The 12,167-nt window shown below is 39.6% G+C and overlaps 1 protein-coding gene and 1 pseudogene across 1 annotated transcript in view; both read right to left on the bottom strand.

Moving 5' to 3' along the window:
• Positions 1 to 2,631: 2,631 nt before the first annotated feature.
• LOC118675349 lies at positions 2,632 to 3,393 on the bottom strand (annotated as a pseudogene).
• A 123-nt stretch (positions 3,394 to 3,516) lies between these two features.
• SENP8 (SUMO peptidase family member, NEDD8 specific) overlaps positions 3,517 to 12,167 on the bottom strand; it is a 39,407-nt gene continuing 30,756 nt past the window's right edge. Inside the window, exon 2 of the mRNA XM_036347937.1 lies at positions 3,517 to 9,380. Within this exon, the coding sequence (XP_036203830.1) occupies positions 8,706 to 9,344 (639 nt within the window). The 5' untranslated portion in view covers positions 9,345 to 9,380 and the 3' untranslated portion in view covers positions 3,517 to 8,705. The remainder of the gene's footprint in view (positions 9,381 to 12,167) is intronic.

Raw genomic sequence — 12,167 nt, 5'->3', positions numbered from 1 at the left:
TGTCTTATTCCTGTTCTTAGGGGAAATGGTATTAGTTTTTGCCCATTGAGTATGATGTTGGCTGTAGATTTGTCATATATGGCCTTTATTATGTTGAGATAAGATCCCTCTATTCCCACTTTGCTGAGAGTTTTTATAAAAAATGGGTGTTGAATTTTGTTGAGTGCTTTTCTGCATCTGTTGATATGATCATATGATTTTTGTCTTTTATTTTGTTTATGTGATGTATCATGTTTATTGATTTGTGAATATTGTACCAGCCTTGCATCCCTGGGATACATCCCACTTGGTGATGGTGTATGACCTTTTTTATATATTGCTGGATCTGATTTGCTAATATTTTGTTGAGGATTTTAGCATCTAGGTTCATCATTGTGTGTTCACTTTCATTTGTTTCCAGGAAGTTTTTGATTTCTTTCTTGATCTCATTGGTAACCCAACATTGTTTAATAACATGTTATTTAGCCTCCAGGTATTTGAATGTTTTGAGTGTTTTTACTGTAGTTGATTTCTAATTTCATTCTATTGTGAACTGAGAAGATGCTTGATATGATTTCAATCTTCTTGAACTTGTAGAGACTTCTTTTGTGTCCTAATATGTGGCCTATTTTTGAAAATGACCCATGGCACTTGAGAAGAATGTATATTCTACAGCTTTGGGGTGAAATGTTCTATAAATGTTAATTAAATCCATCTGATTCAGTGTGCCATTTAGAGTCTCTGTTTCCTTGTTAATTTTTTTGTCTGGAAGATTTATCCAGTGAAGTCAGTGGGGTGTTAAAGTCCCCTACTATGACTGTATTGCTGTTGATCTCTCCCTTAAAGTCTTCTAGAAGTTTTTATTTTTATTTTATTTTTATTTTTTATTGATTTTTTTACAGAGAGGAAGGAAGAGAGATAGAGAGTCAGAAACATCGATGAGAGAGAAACATCGACCAGCCGCCTCCTGCACATCCCCCACTGGGGATGTGCCCGCAACCCAGGTACATGCCCTTGACCGGAATCGAACCTGGGACCTTTCAGTCCGCAGGCCGACGCTCTATCCACTGAGCCAAACCGGTTTCGGCTAGAAGTTTTTTTTATATTTAGGTGCTCCTATATTGAATGCATATATATTTACTAGGGTTATATCCTCTTTTTAGATCAATCCCTTCAGTATGATGTAGTGACCTGTGTTGTCTCTTGTGATGGTCTTCAGTTTGAAGTCTGTTTTGTCAAATATGAGTATTTCTACCCCAGCTTTTATTTCCTTTCCATTTATTTGCATGGAAAAACTTTTTTCCACTCCTTCACTCTCATCCTGTGTGAGCTTTTCTTCTGAAGAGGGTCTCTTGTAGACAGCATATAATTGGGTCATGTTTTTGTATCCATTCAGCTACCCTATGTCTTTTGTTTGGAGTATTTAATCCATTTTCATTTAAGGTTATTATTGATAGGTACTTATTTAATTCTTTATGCTTATGTTTCTATTTCTTCTTTTCCTTACAGCAGCCCCTTTAGCATTTCTTGCAGTGCTGTTTTGGTGGTGATAAACTCTTTTTTATAAATAAAAAAAGCCTTTTTTATTTGTCCAGGAAGCTCTTTATTTCACCATCTATTTTGAATGATAGCCTTGGTGGATATAGTAATCTTGGTTTCGGATCCTCGATTTCCATTACCTTGAATATGTCATGCCATTCCCTTCTGGCCTATAGAGTTTCTGAAGAGAAATCAACTGACAGCTTTATGGGACTGTTTTGTAGGTACCAAATTGCTTGTTTTCTTGCCCTTAAGATTCTCTCTCTGTCTTTAATTCTTGGCATTTTAATTCTGATGTGTCTGGTTATGGGCCTGTTTGGTTTCTTCTTGCTTGGGACTCTCTGTGCCTCCTGAACTTGTGTGACTTTTTCCTTCACCAGGTTAAGGAAGTTTTCTGCCATTATTTATTCAAACATTTTTTTTTTTTTAATCCTTTGCTAACTGTCTTCCCCTTCTGGCACTCCTATTATGTGAATATTGTTACTTTTCATAGTGTCCCACAGCTCCTACTGTTTTATAATTGTTTTTTCTTTTTTGTTCTCTGATTTTTTTATTACCATGTCTTCTACTTCACTGATACTATCCTTGACTTCCCCTAATCTGCTGTGTATTCATTCTGATATGTTTTTATTTTTTATTTTTAAAAATATATTTATTGATTTTTTTACAGAGTGGACGGAAGAGGGATAGAGAATTAGAAACATCAAAGAGAGAGAAACCTCAATCAGCTGCCTCCTGCACACCCCCTACTGGGAATGTGCCCACAACCAAGGTATATGCCCTTGACCGGAATCGAACCTGGGACCCTTCAGTCCGCAGGCTGATGCTCTATCCACTGAGCCAAACCAGTTAGGGCCATTCTGATATGTTTTTTTTCTTTTTTTAAAATATATTTTATTGATTTTTTACAGAGAGGAAGGGAGAGAGATAGAGAGTTAGAAACATCGATGAGAGAGAAACATCGATCAGCCGCCTCTTGCACATCCCCCACTGGGGATGTGCCCGCAACCCAGGTACATGCCCTTGACCGGAACCTGGGACCTTTCAGTCCACAGGCCGAAGCTCTATCCGCTGAGCCAAACCGGTTTCGGCTGATTTTTTTTTTTTTTTTACAACATAGTTAGGTTTTATTATTGTTAGAGGATCAGAGGGAGGGGAACCAACACTCCCCACAGTCCATGCCACCCACAGCTGGCCAGCCTGCAAGAGTAGCTGCAGCTACTTTCTTGGAGATTATACTGTAGAACAAGGGGTGAGCCCCACTCCTTCACCGAATTCCCAGACTAGCCAAAACGGTTCAGGGCTCTTCTGGGGAAGGGAGTTCATTAACTTGAAGATTAGCAAGTCACACCAAGGACTCTGCTCACAAAAATGCAAAATCACAACATGGCAGCCCATAAGAAGTTTATTGTGTCCTCAAGACACTATACAATGCAGACTCCTCTCCCAGAGAAGGGTCTTTCAGAGACCGGGAACCATCCTCCAGATGAGCTGCTCATTAGTCCTTTTCATAGGTGGCTGGATTCTTCCTCCTGGATTTCTCAAACTCCTCAGTCCCCCATGTGTAGACAAGATAAAATGCGACAAATGGCGGCGCGACGTGCAAGATGGAGACCTGGATGCGGCACAGCACGTTGGGGATGCCCTTGCTAAAGTAGTGCGGAAAGGCGCGCTGCTCGCTGCTCGAAGGGCGACAAGCTGTAGGTGATCACGTGCCACACCCGGGTCAGCTTCCCAAACTCGCGGCCCATGGTGGCGGCGGCGCCGGGGTCACCTCGCCCTCCACAGTCGCGGGATCCACCGGTCTCCCTCGGCTGATATGTTTTTAATTAGTGCTATGTCATTCTTTATTTCTGACTGGTCTTTTTTCATAGTTACTATATCTTTTTCTCATGCTGTTGAGCATCTTTGCCATCATTATTCTGAACTCTATATCTAATAAATTTCTTATCTCCATTTTGTTTGGCTCTCCTTCTAGAGAATTCTTTTCTTTCATAGGGTTTTTTTTTTTTGTCTCCCTATTTTGACTGCCTGTTTGTGATTATGTCTATGTGTTAGGTATATCTACTACGACTGCTAATCTCTAGTGCAAGACACTCTCAGACACTGTTTCTGACTGGCCCTGAATCCCTTATTTGGAGCTATCAGCATTTCTAAGCTTGTGGCTTCCTCTGCTGGGGCTGAGTGCCTTTGGAAAGGACCAAGATGTCCAGGATCTGCTTTTCCTAGCCCCAGGCCCAGAGGAGATCAGGCAAAGACTCAAAACCTCCAGAGACTCACCTCTGCCTGCAGTTTGTATTCAGGCTTGATTAGCCTTAGGCTATTGACTACAGGGTGCAAGAGGTCTTCCAATAGGATGGGGCAACTGCCTCCCCCCCCTTCCAGGCAAAAATCACCTGGATAGCAAATGTCTGAGGAGAAAGATGTCCTTCACAGTGTGAGGGAATGACTCAGTATGGGAAACTGGGGTGGTTTCCTTCCGAGCTCCAACCCCAGAGCCCTCCACTCTGGACTCACACAGCTCCAGTCCATTCCACCCTCCCTCCACTAGAGCCCAAAGTGAGTGGTTGCACATGAATTTTGTACATTGGCCCTTTAAGAGGGTGCCTGCATTTTCAGCTGTCTCTTGCTGGCTGATAGCAACCCTGTTGCTGTTCACAGTCAGATGTTCTGTGGACACCTTTCTTAGTTCTGGTTATGTGGACTGGGGAGCTCCATTTGGGGTTTAGACCTCAGAGTTCTCAGTGGGAACCCATCACCATTGAGCTATCCCTTTGGACCTTCAGCTGCTATCTGTGGCAGCTGGGCCAGGCCTTTTGCACTTCTGCACTTCCTACCAGTCTCTACTCAGTTTCCACGCTCCATCCTTAGTTACCAGGATTCTCTCCAGCTAGTCTTCAGTTGATTTTTCAGGGTGGTTTTTCTGCATTGTAGTTGTATTTCCACTTTGGTCCTGCGAGAGTGTCAGTGTAGCTTCCACTTCCTCTGCTGCCATTTTTAAGCCCCCAATTAGGCTATAGTTACACAGCTGTTTAGCTGCAATATAAAGCTAAGTTTTCAAACTTGATGATAGTCTTAAAATGGAACTGGTAGAACGGGATTAGGTATACTTTAGTGTCTATCATGTTTTACATACAGTATTTAATCCTTAAGAGTACCTGCTTAAACAGACTATCTTCCCTTCGTAGATAAGGCTACTGAATCTCAATCATGCCTGAGGCAATAACTTTATAACCCACAGGGCTTTGATTTGATAAAACATTCACACTCTTTCCCACACCACAGCATGTAATTTTAAAAAAACATTTAAAAAAATCCTTACCCAAGGATATATTTTTAAATTGACTTTGAGAGAGGAAGAGAGAGAGAAAGAGGGAGAAAAAGGGAGAAATGATGTGAGAGAGAAATATCGATGGGTTGCCTCTTGTATGTGCCTGGACCAGGATGCAACTGCACCTCGGTATGTGCCCTAAGAACTGAACCCACTACCTTTTGGTGCATAGGATGAAGCTCCAACCAACGGAGCCATCTGGCCAGGGCAGAATGTATATTTCTGTAAATATTTTCCCCTTTTTTATTTTAAGTGATGAAAGAATGAACTTTCATTATCAGTAATCAGGTGACTGAGAAATCATACTTTGCCATTTTTTAAATGTTTTAAAATTTATTTTAGAGAGACAGGAAGAGGAGAAACATCGAAGTGTGAGAGAAACATAGGATTGGTTGCCTCCTTCCCGTACGTATCCCAATGGTACTCTCCCCAACTGGGGATGGAACCTGAAACCTGGGTATGTGCCCTGACCAGGAATTGAACCAGTGACACTTCAGTGCATTGGATGATGCTCAACCAACTGAGCCACACCAGCCAGGGCCTGCTTTGCCATCTTAATGGAATACCTATTACTAAAACATATGGTCAACATATAGTAAAAATTATAGTACAATAAAAATAATAAGGCACATATCAGAAATATAATCCACTTATAATTTTTCTAATTATTTTGTTCCAATTAGGACTAGTACTTAGGAATTTCAACAGCCAAAGGGCAGAAATAATTAGGAGAGTATTAAATGGAAAAGCCACTTATATTTACTTTTATTTTTGACTACCATCTATAGGTGGTTTTATATATGCTGGACTTTTCTGAATTCCATATGAGATATAGGTTAAACAAATGTGACTATACTTATGGATCAATGCAACAAGATATTTGTCAGCAGGGTAGTTCAGTGCTCGATCCAATTTTGAATAACCTGCTTTCCTTTTGCATATTTTGAAGCTGAATTTTGCACACTGAATGCTTTTGACTCTAAGAAAGGGAACCAGCAAAAGATCTTTTTCCTATTTTGTATCATGTAACATCAATCAAACAGGTGTATAACTTACAGGCTGTTACAGTATCCAGTGAAATATTACAAGTAAACTCTGAAATTCACCTGTCATTTATAATGCTAACACTTACAAATGGCATACTCAAAGTTTTGTAGGAGACTAATCTGCAGCACAGTCCAATCATGGTATGCATTTGGAAAAAAAACACCTTAAAAAAGACTTTACTAGTTTAGTTCAAAAAGTAATTTATTTCTGGGACAAATCCTAGGGAGTTAGGAAAGATTGCTTTGATATGTTTTAACTCTTGAAAGAGACAATCAGATATCTGAACAGACTGATGGTCGTTGGTGCCAATTCAACGCCATCCCCAACTTGGAGCAGTAAAGAAAAAACTTTATTCAGTGCAAAACAGCCCAATTGTGATACTACATTGCTGGAAAACAGCACAGCTATGAGGCAGCCCTGGAGCTAGGCTCCTCTATAGCTAGAGAGAGCTCTGCTCCTCACTGGTCCGCTTTGCTTTGCTCTGGCCTGCACTGGTATGCTCTGCTCTGCTCCAGTGTGACAGCTTCAGTTTTTTAGCTCCATCTATAAAAATGCAGTATTTGGTGGAAAGGGAAAGAGATATCAGAGGCAGCTGGGAGTTTACTTATATAGACAGAAGTTCCTACCCCTGGTCCCTGATTGGTTCATCCTCATGCAAATGAGGATTCCAAATCTTTGCAGTTTTATTGGTCCACAAGGCACTGTCCTGATTGGTCAGAGCCGAGCTGTTCTGATTGGCCAGTGAAGAAGCTGGGGTGGGGGAATAGTTGCACAACTCAGACTGGATGAGGAAAGCTTCAGTTCTACTAGTTGAAATAGGAATCCAGGAACTCCTCTAGAAGAGCAGGCTCAGATGGCAGAAACAGTGAAGGCTTCTCCCTGAAGTGCAGTTTGCATGAGAGACCCTTATGTAGAAATGGCTACTAGGCTGTTTTTTTGTTTTTAATTTGAGCCCCATTAAGCCACCAGGAGCCCTCCTCAATAGGTATCTCCTTTCTCAGGGTCCACACATACTTTGCATTAGCAGAAAGACAAAACCTTTCCAAAAGAGGATTTTATTCAACAGTTATTGAAATATTGCTCTCATCATCATCTACACTATGTCACATCTCTTGCTGTCCCTCCTCCCTACTTCACTATGGCTGACTACCAGATCCTAATTTCTTTTTCTGCTCCTGTCTTCCATTAGGTCTTCTTTTTATCCAAAACATACTGACTTGAAATGAAAACTTTTTGTGTAGCTTTCTCTTTGACTTTTAGTTTCAGCTCTTGTTCACTCAGGCCTGCTATGTAACCAGTACTTATTTAGAGTGACTGTGTTTTCCCTCCCTGATTAAAAGGAACTGAGTAACTGCCTCTGTGGTCGCTGCTTGGTGAGGTTATTTTGAGCCATGAGGGCTGAGGGCAGGGTTAGATTGAGGAAGTAGCTGAAATCAGTTTCATGTCTGAAGCTAATCTTGGTTTTGTTTTTAAAAATTTTTTAAAGTATATTTTTATTAATTTCAGAGAGGGAGAGGGACAGAAACATCAATGGTGAGAGAATCATTGGTTGGCTGCCTCCTGCACGCCCCCTACTGGGGATGGAACCCACAACCCAGGCATGTGCCCTTGACCAGAATTGAATCTGGGATCCTTCAGTCCACAGGCCGATGCTCTATCCACTGAGCCAAACCAGCTAGGGCTAATTTTGGTTTTTAAGTGTCATGCATTGCAATCTAATTCTCATTAAGAATAGAATTAATGGGTGTACCCAACATATCATCTAGTTGTTAATTATTAGAAACAACTCTGAAAAAACACATCACTGGCTTAGGAGGGACAGCATTTCTTTTTACTCTTCATTCCACTTTTTAAAAATGACATTGTCTGCATTTTGAATTAAGGTCACCCTTTCTCCTTTGTAGCTCAAAAACAAACTAATTTTTAGTTTGTAAATTTCAGGTACAATTGAAGTTCTGAAATCACCATGATATAAATCAAACAATTCTGCCAGATTAAGGGTAAAGAGGAGAGAAAAAACTATCAGAAAGAAGAAATACTTATTTGAAATAACAGATAACCGTGAGAAGTTATCAGCTGAGTTTTTAAAACCACAGAACTTTGGGTATAAGGAAGGAGTGTGCACATGGCTAATAGACAAGGTTAATGAAAGCTATTATCAATTCAGAGTAGCAAATTGACCACTCACTGAGCAAACTAAGTGGTCTATCAGAGCCATTTAATTTAATAAAGTTACTTGATTCCCCCTTTCATAAAGCATCCAGGAATCAGATGGGGAAAGATGGGTTAACAAAATCTTTGCAAAGGGTATGATGATAGCCAGGAAAGCTTTGCATGGTGAATGGAAGAGATAGCACAGAAGTGAATAATTGATTCTCATAATATTTAGATCTTGATCTGCTTCCAGCCAGTGGACTATGCAATAAGTTTTTGATTCTTTTATTGTTTTCTTCTTGCATTCCTCTAGATTTTACATATCCTTAATTTGTTTTACAGATCACTGCTTTTCCTTTGGAATAAGCCAATGTGGCTAATGGAGACCAAAAGGTAATTAATAAATGTTACAATAGCTTGGTTTTAAGGTTTTGGTGCATAACTTCAAGACATTTTCATAGAACATTGTCTTTTCAAGGTACGGTTAAAATGAAACTTTCCATTAGGATAATGTAGAAGATGACATTTTTTCAGGAAAAAGTAAAAATCCTAAGCTTGCCTCTATCCGGCATCTTCCCTCAGGCACTGAGACTGCAGCCATCCAACAAATGGGGACAGGCAGAATGAGACTTCAAAAGTCACAAATATACAATATCTAATTTTTAGCAAGTCTGGCAATGAGATCTTTCCATTCTCCCCTCTTCTTTGTGATGTATATAGGAGTGAGTAGCTGCAATAGTGATTCTGGCTGTTGTCTAAAAAAGTTCTGACACAAGGCCTCAGTGTTACATATCACGTACATCCCACAGTCATAGCTGTTTTGTTGAGCAGGGGCTTTCTCTTCCACAAACACTAGTTTGTCTCCTTTTCTGCCTAAAAAAGCCTCCAATTTTTCTGCTACCTGCTTTGCATGAACTGAGTTGCTTCTGCTATGGGAGTCATAATGAAAAAAGCTATTTTTATCTTGGAGATAAACCAGCAAACTCCAATGGGTTCCCCCAGCTGCCTGGTTGGAATTATCATTGATGGCTAAAAATACAACTCTCTTGTTGGGGATGTCCAGGGGTTCAAGGAACATGGCAATCTCTGCTGGGTTGCTAGTGCACTTGATGAACTGGGTGACTTCAGGACTGATGAAGCAGACTTGGTCAGAGCAGTCATGAAACTGACTATTGGCAAAGTACTCAAAGGCAAACCCAATAATACGGTCATTGAGCCAGCTTGGAGGATCCAATAGTGAGACATCTGATTGCCGCAGTAGACTGTCCATGTAACTCAAGACTACAGGGTCCATCTTGTACTGACCAGGATTGCTCAGAAATTCTGGAAGCTGAAGGAGAGGCAGAAGACAATATTTAATGTTGAATATGACACCTGCCTGTCAAATGGGGATGATAAATCATAGCTACTCTCACAGAGTTTTGGGAAAAATTAAATACAATTGTAAATTAACAATGCCTACCTAAAAGTAAACATTCAGGAAACTGCAGGATAAATGCTTTATGTTTATAATTAGGTGGAATGAAAACTTGGGAAATTTTCTATGCTGAAACAGTAAGCATGGATTTTTAATTTCCTTTATAAATACAGGGATTGGTTAAAGTTATAACTAGTGTTTTTCTAAACTCCATGGCATTAACCATATATTTGGCCCTTTAATGAATATGCATGATTACAATGGCAAATTATTTTTAAATTAAAGATGAATTTTCAAAGAATCTAAAAAATGTTACTAATTACCAAGGGAAGTAGTTTCTATTTCCACTTTAATTTTCAAGAGATAAAACATTGCTTCCTCATTCCATAATGGAAAGTGACAGTGATTAGAGTTGTAGTTAATGTGATTTTTATTTTTTTAAATATATTTTATTGATTTTTTTACAGAGAGGAAGGGAGAGGGATAGAGAGTTAGAAACATCGATGAGAGAGAAACATCGATCAGCTGCCTCCTGCACACACCCTACTGGGGATGTGCCCGCAACCAAGGTACATGCCCTTGACTGGAATCGAACCTGGGACCCTTGAGTCCGCAGGCTGATTCTCTATCCACTGAGCCAAACCGGGCTAGAGTTGTAGTTAAAAGTTGTAATTAACACTTTCTGTAATGCGAAGAACAGAAAATCATGAGGGTAATAGAAATGAAATTCATTTCTGACTCTGCCCAGCCAAGGGACAGAGAGGGAGAGAGGGAGAGAGAGAAAACATCAATTTCCATATGTGCCCCACCTGGGGAATGAACCCACAACCTAGGCACATGCCCTGAACCAGGAATAAAACCTGCAAGCTTTTTATTTATTTATATTTTTGGTTCACAGAACAACGCTCCAGTTGAGGCACTCAGCCCAGGCCATTGGTTGATTCTTGTATGAGCCTTGACCGGGTATCAAACCGGCATCCTTGGCATATGGACAACGGTCTAACCCTACCCTGCCAGGATTGGTTACACTATTAAAACAATAAAATTTTGTGGCACAATTATTTTTGTGTAATCAAAATCCTGCAAAAACCTATATAAAAATAAACATACAGTAAATAAATGAGGTAACTAAGAAAGACCAAAGAGGCTTTTATGTGCATGAGGTATGTCATAATATGAACTACTTCAGAAACAATACAGGGCTGTTTAAGTATGTGTCTGTCTGTCTGTCTGTCTATCTATCTATCAAATGAGATGGCATGAACTAAGATTTTCGTAAGAAGAAAGAATAATTTGAGCAGAGACATAAATTGGAACTAGGAACAAAGTTAATGAGGCACAGAGCCCATTTGTTATGAGTGAGCCACAAATTTGGCTCTAATTATTTGGCAGCTAACCTAAGAGCATTAAGTTAACTATTCACAATCTCCATAAGGTAAAAACAAAGCATTTGCTCAGGAGAGGTAAAAGTTTTCTTTGCATTAAGGTCAGACCGTTTTCTCTCAAGAAATTTTAATGCCCCTCAATATCTTTATAATAGATGAAATTGTTTCAAAGGATTGTTTCTTCTAATGATCTGTAGTATTCAGCCTGATGGCAAATGAGCTAACAACAATTTACATGGACACTTGGTGCTCAGCTTGCTGCTGATCTGACTTAAGAGTATATGAATATGAAGAGGGAATGACGCATGTATACCATGCAAGGCTCCCTTAATCACTCCCCTATACTGTCAATGAACACTACATAGTGGTGAGTGCCAGATTGTACTGCCTAGCAAACACCTGGAGACCTGCTCTCTATGCTGCCAGCTGAAATCAGACTCATTATTTTAACAGCCAACCCCTACTAGGGATAGAAGTCTATAAGGAGTAGAGTGCCTGGATATATAGGCATCTCACTTAGAAGGGAGTATCACAGGCAGAGCCAAGATTTTCTTCAGAAAATAGTTTTTGATTTGTCTGTTTGATTTTGAAAACATCCAACACACAATGTATCAATCAAGGACTTAATTCTATTCCATAGTGTATGACTGCAATAGCTTAACATCAACAATTGTAAAGCAAATGGGCTTAGCTGGTATGGCTCGGTAGTTGAGCTTTGACCTATGAATCAGGAGGTTGGGGTTTGATTTGATTCCCTGTCAAGGCACATGCCTGGGTTGCAGGCTTGATCCCCAGTAGGGGGCGTGCAGGAGGCAGCCGATTTACTTCTTCTCTGAAATAAATAAAAACATATTTTAAAAAATAAAGCAAATGGAACCAAACTAGCCTTTGGAAAATCACCTTTGGTCAAGAAAATGAACTCTACACTTCACATGTGAAGACTTGAATTTTAGACTCAGTTCAGTTACTCCTACAGTTCTGTGTGATCATAAACTACTTAATTTCTTGAAACCTGTTTCCTCTTCTGAAGAGTGAGAATATTAATACAAATATATAGATTATTTGTTAATGTAAAATGAAGAAACAGAGGTAACTAAAATTAAATATATATATATATATATATATATATATATATATATAAAACATACAGTATTTCCAGATACCTATTGTGTCATCAGGAAATTTATGTCTTATACTCAATAAGAGAAGAAACCCATTAAGGCACACACACACAAAAAAATGTATAGGAATTCAGTACAATCATTCCTGGCAAAGAGGATGAAAGGGAAGGAGAGCTTAGATCAGGAAAGACTTC

The sequence above is a fragment of the Myotis myotis genome, unplaced genomic scaffold (genome assembly GCF_014108235.1).
Source record: "Myotis myotis isolate mMyoMyo1 unplaced genomic scaffold, mMyoMyo1.p scaffold_m19_p_1, whole genome shotgun sequence".
Lineage (NCBI taxonomy): Eukaryota > Metazoa > Chordata > Mammalia > Chiroptera > Vespertilionidae > Myotis > Myotis myotis.
This window is presented reverse-complemented; position numbering and strand designations above follow the sequence as displayed.